At 36.5% G+C, this 10,847-nt stretch overlaps 2 protein-coding genes across 2 annotated transcripts in view; one reads left to right on the top strand and one right to left on the bottom strand.

The window, feature by feature from the left end:
* LOC111445429 (putative elongation factor TypA-like SVR3, chloroplastic) overlaps nucleotides 1-7,526 on the bottom strand; it is an 11,196-nt gene extending 3,670 nt beyond the window's left edge. The window contains exons 1-10 of the mRNA XM_023083806.1: nucleotides 7,193-7,526; nucleotides 6,754-6,860; nucleotides 6,125-6,328; nucleotides 4,604-4,780; nucleotides 3,505-3,657; nucleotides 2,787-2,876; nucleotides 1,846-1,980; nucleotides 1,633-1,749; nucleotides 592-743; nucleotides 430-514 (exon numbers count right to left, since the gene is read on the bottom strand). Coding sequence (XP_022939574.1) covers nucleotides 430-514; nucleotides 592-743; nucleotides 1,633-1,749; nucleotides 1,846-1,980; nucleotides 2,787-2,876; nucleotides 3,505-3,657; nucleotides 4,604-4,780; nucleotides 6,125-6,328; nucleotides 6,754-6,860; nucleotides 7,193-7,421 — 1,449 coding nt within the window. The 5' untranslated portion in view covers nucleotides 7,422-7,526. The remainder of the gene's footprint in view (nucleotides 1-429; nucleotides 515-591; nucleotides 744-1,632; nucleotides 1,750-1,845; nucleotides 1,981-2,786; nucleotides 2,877-3,504; nucleotides 3,658-4,603; nucleotides 4,781-6,124; nucleotides 6,329-6,753; nucleotides 6,861-7,192) is intronic.
* An 866-nt stretch (nucleotides 7,527-8,392) lies between these two features.
* The window catches only part of LOC111445447 (cytoplasmic tRNA 2-thiolation protein 2), a 5,117-nt gene continuing 2,662 nt past the window's right edge, over nucleotides 8,393-10,847 (top strand). The window contains exons 1-3 of the mRNA XM_023083836.1: nucleotides 8,393-8,963; nucleotides 10,083-10,431; nucleotides 10,511-10,597. Coding sequence (XP_022939604.1) covers nucleotides 8,641-8,963; nucleotides 10,083-10,431; nucleotides 10,511-10,597 — 759 coding nt within the window. The 5' untranslated portion in view covers nucleotides 8,393-8,640. The remainder of the gene's footprint in view (nucleotides 8,964-10,082; nucleotides 10,432-10,510; nucleotides 10,598-10,847) is intronic.

The raw sequence follows: 10,847 nt of genomic DNA, 5'->3' as shown, positions 1-10,847 counted from the left end.
GGGGGGGGGGGGGGGGGGGGGGGTTCTTTATGCGTTCAGGGAACTGTTTTTAGATTATTTTTTTTTCTTTTCCAAAGATGCTTCTAATAGCTTGATTGAATCGTAAATATGGGAGTTAATGTGCTCACCCGAATCCCTATGTTTTGGGAAAATACATCTGTATTCTGAAGAACATGTTATATGTGAACAGAAAAAACATGCTCAAGGAGAACAAAAGGAAGATAATAACTTTTTAAAATAGTTGTCCAAGTAAGTTTTCACAGAATTTTTATTCTAAAAAACCTTCAAACAGTGTATTCTATTCCAGTATTCACAATTTTTAAATCCTGTATAATCTACAGAACTTAAAACTTAAAAAATTTAGCAGTGAATCAATTCCATTAAAATTTTCCAACACTGTCCTGCATCATATAACAATTAGAAACTTACCTCATATGGTTCCACCAATTGGTCATTCACCCTTTTGGTTATTACTCTAGGAGGTCCCACCATAAATTCATATCCTTCCCTCCGCCTGAAATGAATGAACTTATTAGTCATTAGAAGAAGTATACAGGAAAAGGTGGATCATCCTGAATATGAAATTCTTACATGTTCTCTATAAGTATTGTGATATGCAAGGTACCCCGACCACTAACAATGAACGTATCTGCTGTTTCACCATCTTCAACTTTCATTGCCAAATTACGCTCAAGCTCCCGGTAGAGTCGATCCCTTAAGTTTCTACTAGTGACATACTTGCCCTGCAATTCAATATAACAACACATATAAAACCTTACATTTTTTTTCTAGTTGTAATTTAGACAGACATTTTGTCTTTTGTATTCTTCAATTATGCAGCACTTGTAGAGATGTTTTTTTTTGAGATAGTAAATAAGAATCTCGCTCAATGAAAAAAAGAAAAGAAAAAAAAAACGAAAGGAATAGGTAACATATCCATCCGACTAAGCTCACATGGTAATGAAAACTTTCCAGCATCTCAACACCTTATCTAGAGTCTCCAAAACCATTTCTTAACGAGAACCTTAATTTTCTTTTTCATAAGTTTTTCCAACTCAGGCACCTAGATTCCATTTTTCTTTATGACAGCTCCCATCAGAGCTAGCCCCCCCCAGAGGAAGTTCCTCATGATGGAAATGCCAAAGCCATTTAGCCAAGAACGTGTTGGATGATGGAAGTCCCACATCGGCTAATTTAGGGATTGATCATGGGTTTATAAGTGAGGAATACTAACTCCATTGGTATGAGGCCTTCTGGGAAAGCCCAAAGCAAAACCATGAGAGCTTATGCTCAAAGTGGACAATATCATACCATTGTGGAGAGTCGTGTTCGTCTAACAGAACGCACTCTTAACAGGCTCTTAAGTTTCCTATCTCCAAACCCCCTCATCCACTAGCTTCATCACCACTTCCCACCTGCATGAATGGGACCCTCTCCCTTCCTCAATCCCTTCCCTTTGTGATACTTGGAAGAAATTTTTGCAATCTTCCTTGGCGTGAAGCTCTGCTTTTCATCCTCTCCCTTTTGTATTTTCAATTATTCAATCAAATTAGCTTCTTACAAGAAAAACATATAAATATTTGTTTAAAGGAAAGAAAAACTAGGACTTCCGGTAGTATCATTCAGACATACCTCACGACCAACAAAAGGAGAAGTGTTAATTGAGAATGACATCTTTACTGTCGGTTCTTCCACCTTAATAGCAGGTAATGGTTTTCCATATTGTTTGTCAGCAATTGTCTCACCAATCTGAGCACATGATATCCACAATAAAGATTTCGAAAACAACAAGAACAAATTTCAATAAAAGAACAAAAGCTTTGCAAAAACTGAATTCACTTTTACCTGAATATCATCAACTCCACAAACCGCACATATGTCACCAGCCTGCACCTTCCCTACAGGGACTCTATTGAATTTCTCATATACAAAAAGCTCACTGATTCTTGCATATCTACAAGAATCTTCTGATGTGCATACCTGGAAAAAAGAAGACAGAAAAGAAGGTAACAAATCAAACTTTTGTTAAAAAGAGATACATAAAGAAAGGGGGGAGATAGCATAGCCCTAACTCAAGCCAAATAATATTGGAAAAACACTTCCCATTTAGCATTAATCATATGGAAAAATGGCACAGCCACCTAAGAGGAGGTTACGGAACAGAAAGGACCTATTCAACCCCCTTTATAAACCTTTCATTCCTTTCTAGTCAATAATCCCAAAGAATAGCCAAAATTACGTTCTTTTAGGGACACAAGCTTCTAATGAAGAAATCAAGTATACAAAAGGAGAGAAAGGGAAAGGATAGATAAGACATCCCCCAATACTCAAAGCTTATGAGATTTACACCCCTCTCGTTATCAAAATAGACAGAGAAAATACAATTTTCCAATAAAAGAACTCCAGAAAGTAGCCAAAAAGTAAGAAAAAGCAGAAGTTCAACTTCTTTGAATCAATCTTAGAAGATTCTAAAATTCTATTCAAGGCAAAGAGTCCTATATTATACGAAGAGGAGCTATGCCAATCATTTAGAACTTTAACAAATATTGGGGGGAAAAAGGTGGTAGAACTGTGGAGGCCCAAATAGTTAAAAGATGAGACAAATATCCTGTCTCCTCCTAAGAGACCTCCACATCCTGAAAGATCCTTCTATAACTTTTCAACGATCTATTCCAAATAATAGCAAAAAACAGGTTGCTTCGGAAACCTCTATCATGAAATGGAAAGGAAACCTTAAAGAAAAGCAAATGCTGGTAAGTCTAGCTCAACCTGCAAAATGGACTAACCTTCACATCCATTCCTTTTTGCAGTTCTCCAGCATGCAGTCGACCAATGGCTATCCTTCCTTTGTGCTCGTCGTATTCAATATTTGTAGCCTAGGATAAGAAGTACATATTAAAATTGAGACATGTTTTAAGAGAATAAAAAGTTCAAGACAAAAGAGTTGAACTAAGTTTTGTCAAATTTGGAGAACTGAGAAGCCTATGTTTGTCATCCATGTTGCATCTTTAAGAATGTCACATGAGACTTGAGTACATAATCACATACTAAAACATGAGATTAAAGTACAAAATATGCAAGAATTCATTTAATGGACTCGTCATAAAGTTTAACTACATGGTGGAAGGATTAAGAATTGGGACCAAAGAATAAAAAAAAATTAATAAATTGGGGGCAAATAGAAGATATAGTGTTAGTGGCTTGAACAAAGCGTACTTATGATGTGTGTGAAACTTAGATTAATAAAAGTAGAATATTTCAAAACCAAACAAGATAGTACAGTTTTTTTACGTTAAATAATAAGAAAAGTCAGAAATTGAATTCATGTGTTTTTTGGTTTAGGATTTAGGACACTATCATTCTAGAAAACTAACTTGTAAAAGTTCTTTTATTATCCATAAAGATGCGATATGTAATAATATTCTAGCGGATCTTCAACAGTTCAAATCAATTATATTATTGAAGGTAAACGAAGTGTTCACAATGAAAAGAAAGATCACTTACAAGCATTTGCAATGCACCATCTTTGTCAATACGTGGTCCAGGGATGCATCTGATTATAGACTCAAAAAGTGGTCCAAGATCTTCTCCCAATTTTTCAGGAGATAATCCAGCCTTACCTTGAATGCCACTAGCGTAAATCACTTGGAAGTCGCACTGAACCAAAACAAAAGTTGGAGTGAAAAAGACGTTGCTTACACCATCAGAAATAATGAAATGAAACATTAAAAAACATTCATATATTTGTCAGATTGTGTGCAATTTCCCTCTACTGAGTGAATCACTTAGAATGACTTCCATTAATAATTTTCATTAACCTCCGCGGCTCTAATATTATAAGGTTTGTAACAAAGCATAAAATATTGTTGTAAATTTGAAGGTGCTCATTCGTTAGTTTTTAGGCGGGGGTTCTCTCTACCCGGCCCTTAGCATTTTTTTTGTGGCCCTTGGTTTGACCTTCTCTAATACACTTCTCGTTGCCAACAATATATACATCATCCTTTACTGCTATCTTAAAGTTAGGTTAAATATCCTTTAATGTTGCTCTAATATCTAAAGTGTCTTTAACAAAATGGAAGGTGGCCTTCCTAGTGGGTTGGATGGTGACAAAAAAGGATGAAATTTTTTTATCTTACTTGCGGTGGCAATGACGTACGTTGACCACAGCGATGGTGGCAATGGGTTTAAGTGAAGACAATAAAGCTTACAAAACCTAAGGTGAAAAACAAAGGGGGTTTAAACCCCAAACCCAAAAGTTCCCAAACCATTAGTACCTAATGTTCTAATACCGTACAAATAGTATTTGGCAAAATATCAATGTACTCCATGTTAGAGAGACACACATATAAGTACACAAGAGAACTCTAAACTCGAGAATGTGCAATTACAATAAAGTATGACTATACATACAAACAATAATGGTGTTAATTTCAAAAGATTGGTTGTTGTCTGGTACCTTGCAAATTGTAATATTCTCTTTTCTGCCACATTGTTCAATGCACTTATTATATATCCTTTACTCATACTTAATATCTTGTTGATTCTTATCATAAAGCATAGGTATAAGGCCATTATCCATGATTTTCAAATACTGTAAATGTACCTGTTCATCTGATGCGTTCAGTTCAATAAATAGTTCAAAAGTGGAATTGATCACATAATCTGGACGAGCTGAAGGTCTATCAATCTTGTTGACCACGACAACAACAGCATGCCCAAACTCTAGGGCCTTCTTAAGCACAAATCTTGTTTGTGGCATTGGACCTTCAACAGAATCTACCTAGATAAATACATAGAAAAAGAGGTGATAGCACAAGAAGATCAAAGTTAGAAACATATTTTAGAAGATACCTTTAGTAAAATTATAGGCAAGATGAAAATGTTTAAACCAAGTCATATAGAGGATAAAATCTTTTGGACCTTATTACTTGATAATTTGCTCTGGCATATCAGCCTTGTCCATTTGAAAAATAAGTTGAGTTTGTTTAGCATTTTTATTCTGAAACAGTCCCATCTGCAACTTAAAATCCTTAACTCTTTTTTTTTTTTTTTTTTTTATTGTCATGGAAACTATCTAGAAATTTTAGTAGGTTATTGAACTTCGATAGAAAGAAATTCCAAGGAAAGCTAAATGTCTCAGTTTCAAAACTATGCAATCAGATTTCAAACGAGATTTTGAACTTAAGAATAGAAAAAAAGAAACATGTACGGTAAATCCATGGGAAGTCAAGGGTTAGGTGAGAATAAGGTGTTTAGTTGAAAGAGCAAGAACCTTGTAACAAACATTATAATAAACTATTTCCATCAAATATTCCTCTCCATAAAATGTGTGAGAGGGAAATAGTAAAATTTAGCCCCTAATTTTGAAAAGACGCCCATATAACCCTTTAGCCCCTAATCTAATAATATTTTTATGATGAAGCTACAACAAGTTATCAAACTTACAGTTGTTGCTTTTGATTAGTTGGCAATACAAATTATAAATTAGTCAAACATTCAACAATCATTTATCTAGAACCAAAGTACTTGCAACCTTACTATTTTATCTTTAACTCACTTGCAATCACTCTATCAAACCTTCAACTTTCCACTGACTTGACGCCATAAAAAAAAAAGGGTAGACACGACAAGCATGAGATAAGCCTCTGAGGTTGCTTCTTTTGTCAGTAGGTTATTGGAAAGTGACAAGTGATCCACAGTGCACCAAGAATTGAGACATCGATTTAAAAATTTAATTAATTTTAGTCCCTATACTTTTAAAAAGTTATCAATTTAGTCCCTGTTCGTCAAATTTAAGCATAAATTTTCACACAATAGAAACTCTTTAATACAAATTTATAATTACATTTGAAGTTCAGTAAGTGAAATATCATGCTAAAATTATGATTGAAAAATTAGGAAAAAATGGAAATGAAAAGGGACTAAATAAGTTACTTTTTAAGAGACATTTTGAAAGTATGGGAAGCAAAATGGACATTTTGAAAGTACAAGTACCAAACCGAACCAAAGCAAGAATTATAGGGACCAAAATAGTATTTAAACCAAAATCAAATTTTAAATATCTAAAATATAAATTTGAAGATAGAACCACAGTTTCAAATAGGTAGAATATGTTGAAGAATACCACAAGAAGAATCCCTTCCACCATATTGAGAATGCGTTCAACTTCACCGCCAAAATCAGAGTGCCCAGGAGTGTCAATAATATTGATCTTTGTATCCTTATATGTAATAGATGTATTTTTGCTCAGTATTGTAATTCCTCTTTCACGCTCTAAGTCATTTGAATCCATTATTCTTTCTTTCACAACTTGGTTGTCACGAAATACCTGCAATTGAAAATATGAAATGCATTAGGTTGAAGGTTATTATTGTTAACGTTTCTTGCTAAGTACACAGTCTTAGATTGCTTTTAGAAAATAAATTACATGAACTCCAAAAGGAGAAATTGTTCGAGGAGTTTTACACCCTTGGATGTATGGGAAAAAAAAAAAAACTATTAAGTACTTCGAATGTTTTTCATGATCATTTCTAGCTCTAGCTCTAAGCTCTAGTACATCAAATGATTGACATAAAAAATAAATAGGGCATAACCCAGCAGGTACAACATAGTTAGTCTTTGCTCAAAATCATTGCATTACGCTGCACTAAACAGTATTGATGATTTGGAAATCATGCAATCGTAATATAACAGAATGAAGAATTAACACCTGCAGTGCAAAACAAACATTAGAAATGATTATCTGGGTATTACCTTTGCTTGTTTCAACATAGCATCAACCAAAGTTGTCTTTCCATGGTCTACATGAGCCACTATGGCTATGTTCCTTATATCTTGTCTCCTCATCAGTTGGCTCTTCTCTAATGCAAAACATCAGCCCAGAAATGAAAATTCCAAAGAAAAAAGTTAGTAATAAATTTTGGGTGGGGTGGAAGACCAATATTAGATTTAACGTTGATGCAACCAAAGAATCTCCCAACACATAAAAACCATAAAAATCACCAAAAACAAAGAGAGATTACACAAGTACAAAAACTTTCATAAACTATAAGAATTATCGATACTGGTTCCTAATTCCTCGTCGCAGCATAGCAAATACAGAGGTCGAGAAATGGACAGTAGCTTTCTCTCTTCTCATCAACACACCGATAAATGACCAAATAAAACGGACGTAGAGAGAGAGAGGGGATACCGGTGCGGGCTTCAGTAGCTTCAGAGACAGAGCATTTGACCGGACATCGAATTGGAACTCTCGAACGAGAGCTGAGAGCTTGTTTAGGCAATGAAGTTGAAATCCTGGAGGACGAAGTGAGGCCATGGAGCTGCTTAATTTGAGGAGTGAAGACTGTTCCGAGTTTGATTTTGGGGTAAACCAGTGGGGAAGAGGATAAGGAGCTGCTGAAGGTCATTACCATTTCCATGGCTGCTCTGGCCGGCTCTCTTCTCTCTCTTGCTGAAGGGAGAGTGAAGGATTTGGCAATTGAGGCTGTAAAATGAGGCCTCGTCCCGCCTTACAAAGTGTTGAGGATTTTGTTTAATCCATTTGTTTGGTATTAGATTGATGGTTTATTTTTTCGCCACGTCCTTCAATCGCCCCATCGAATGTCTTGGCTCTTCCTTGGTTTGGCTACTAGCGGCCACGCCTTTTCTTCTTTTCATCCAAAGATTATCTCCAACATTCAAATTATGTAGCTAAGCTTGTGCTAGAGTATATTATTCAAACCATAATGTTATCTTCTTCAATGTTGATGCTATAAAAATCGAACTCGACTCGGCTCGGCTCTCCTCAAAGAAATAGAGGGCAACTCATAGCTTATATCGTCCCCTTCCTAGCTCGTTCTTCTTCGTGCTCTGTCTCTTCTAATGTCGTTGCTACTCGTTTTCCTTTTACGACTCGTCCCTTTCCCTTAGTCGGTTATTGGTCACACTCTCCTTCGCTTGTGGGCTCGTTGCATATATCCCTCTCTTTCAATCTTTCTCATTTTTTTTGTTCGTGTTTTGATCAACATCGACCCACTAGTGGGTGGTGTGGTTTAGTTACACCAATAACTATAAACAACCTCGACAACCCTCTAGCAGTAATGAGTGATATCCCCATTAAGGCGTCTGGCTCTGTCGTTGCACCGTTGTGATTGTGTCTTTGTGTACAGCAATGATGATGACTTCTTCACCCAACTAGTGATCTTCTCCTCCTGGGTATGTAGATTTAAGCCATGGTCCAATAAAATAATTCGACGTTGAAGAACAATATCTTATTGGATACTATATTTTTCTGGAACGATCTTACTGTTAGGGTTAGATATGTGTTAGCAATTTTTGGCGTACGTGACTCTACGTGATGTGTTGCAATTTTTGGTGCATGTGACTTATATGTGATGTGTTGCAATTTTTGTCGTATGTGATGGTTGAGTTAATTAACCATCATATTAGATTGACCCAACGCCCCAAGTAAACGCGCGCCAAGCCAAATCAGACCAAAGTTGGTTTGGTCCAGTCGGGTTGACCTAGAATGGTAAGACCAGACCTTGGCTAGGGTTTGGGTTGTATTAGGACCTCATTTTGGCGCGTCTGCAAAATTTGCAAGTTCGCAACGAAGCCTTGGCATGCTCTGATTCTCAGGCAACTTACTCTCGACCACCCATGGCGTGTAATTCTTCAGCCTGCCAGTCCAACTGCTATAGAAATCAAGATGACGAGGCAACAGTCGAACAAGATTCACTTCGAACAAACAAGGCCGATCGATTAGCCGCCACGAACGGAGACAGTGGTGATACGCATCTCTGCTTTAAATGCAAGGCCAAGGAGCGCATGTCTAGCTCTGAAGAAGGAGACGATGGGCGCTTTTGCAGCGATTGCTTTCGGAGCAACTTGTTTGCAAAGTTCCGGCAGGCTGTAAACTCGAACGCCATGATCTCTCCTTCTGATAAAGTGCTTGTTGCCTTCTCCGGGGGTCCTTGTTCCAGGTCCTTCCTCTTTTTAGACTAATTGTATTTATATTTTCTCTTGTAATGTATTGGTTCATGGCTGTGGGTACGCAGGGAACTTCGTTTTGGATGTTGCGAGTGGACTTGACAGTTTTCAGACTGATTATTTAGTTAGAATCCCGAGCGCTATTGATATTCTCACGTCTTTCTGTTATTTGTGTGACTCTTTCTGCAGATTGGTTCAAAAGATTTGCAGTTTGTGTATAGTTATTAAGATCCTTGAGCAGGCCTCTAGGTTTATTTGTAGTTAACATGAGTCAATCAATTTTATTTGGTCTAAATTTGAGCACTAATGAAACTTACTTTGTGGCCCAAAATTTATTTGGTCAGCATGGCGATTAGTCTATTATCTATCTCAGCATGTCCATTGATGGTAACCCCAATAACGCAGCTTTCTGAGCGCCAATGAAACCACTTTTCATTAATGAACTCAAAATCATGTTTAGATACGATAAGAACTAAAGTAACTACCTAGAATTTCTTTGACCATTAAAGTGCTTTGCTATCATCGTGCAAACATATTATGTGCTATCCTTTGCCAATACTTCAAGGAAGAACTTAATGAGTTATATTAACATGAACTTAGCTTAGTGGTTAGGACATTATTCTTCCTCTAAGAGGCTGCATACTTCTTAAGTGCTATCCTTTGCCAATACTTCAAGGAAGAACTTAATAAGCTATATTAACATGAGCTTAGCTCAGCTGTTAAGGTATTCTACTTCCTCTAGGAGGTTGCGGGTTTGAATCCTCTCATTCTACATTTGTTTCATTATTTATCGAGTTGAATTATTTTCTACCTCTTAGTGATAGAGTTAAAGTGCACAACTTTATATGATCAATGTGGGATATGATTCGTAAGCTGTTTTTTCTTATAAGATAGCTAGAAGAACTGAACTGATTAACATCTTGATAGCTCCTTTTTTTTTTTTGGTATGAACATCATGATAGCTCTTAGTGATGAATGATCTGGTATTCCTTTAGAAAGTCACTTATACAATTATTTAATCGGATTTTTTTATTACCAATTTATCTTGGATGCACTGGAAACTGTCCATGATCTAAGAGACTGACGCTCCCCTTTCCCAATAAAACTTCCAGGGTGGCTTTGCAATTTGTTCATGAGATGCAAGTTAAAGCACACAAAAATTTTGAAGCAAGTAGGGATAGATCACTGCAAGTTTTTGGTGTTGGAGTTGCTTATATTGATGAAACCTCTGCTTGTCCTATCCCTTTGCATGAGATAGACAGAACAATTCAAACCATCCAATCAGTTGTGTCAAGTCTATCTCCACCGATAAAAGATTTGCATATTGTTCAAATTGAGAGTGTATACTCTTCAAATTTGAGTGACGGAAGGGAGAAGTTGAAGAAGTTGTTAGATACAGTCAGTGATGTCACAGGAAAGGAAGACCTTATCTCACATTTGCGGATGTTATCCTTGCAAAAAGTTTGCTCCTCAACTTATTCCTTCAATTAGCTTGCAATCAAAGAGAGGGAAATTCTTAGTCCTATTGTTTGTTATGCAGATTGCCGCTGAAAATGGATACAACAGACTTGTACTTGGGACATGTACTTCAAGGATTGCTTGCCATGTGATTTCTTCCACTGTTAAGGTTTTTCTTCAGCTGTTAAGCATACATCTACATATTTTAGTTTTAAGCAATTAATTTGAATATTCAATTACTAGTGTTTTCGGACTCATGATATTGACCGACCAGAATGAAGGTTATAAGGGTGGTGCATTGCTATTGGATCATTAAGTATGAGCTTGGCAATTGTGGACTTTTAATTTTAATTTAGGCATGGCTGCCACTACACTCTGCAGGAAAAATTGATGCTTTGGGGTGGGGGGGGGGGGGGGGG

This window comes from Cucurbita moschata, unplaced genomic scaffold (assembly GCF_002738365.1).
Source record: "Cucurbita moschata cultivar Rifu unplaced genomic scaffold, Cmos_1.0 Cmo_Scf00001, whole genome shotgun sequence".
Lineage (NCBI taxonomy): Eukaryota > Viridiplantae > Streptophyta > Magnoliopsida > Cucurbitales > Cucurbitaceae > Cucurbita > Cucurbita moschata.
The sequence above is the reverse complement of the archived record's forward strand: the minus strand, read 5'-3'. Positions and strand labels throughout refer to the sequence as shown.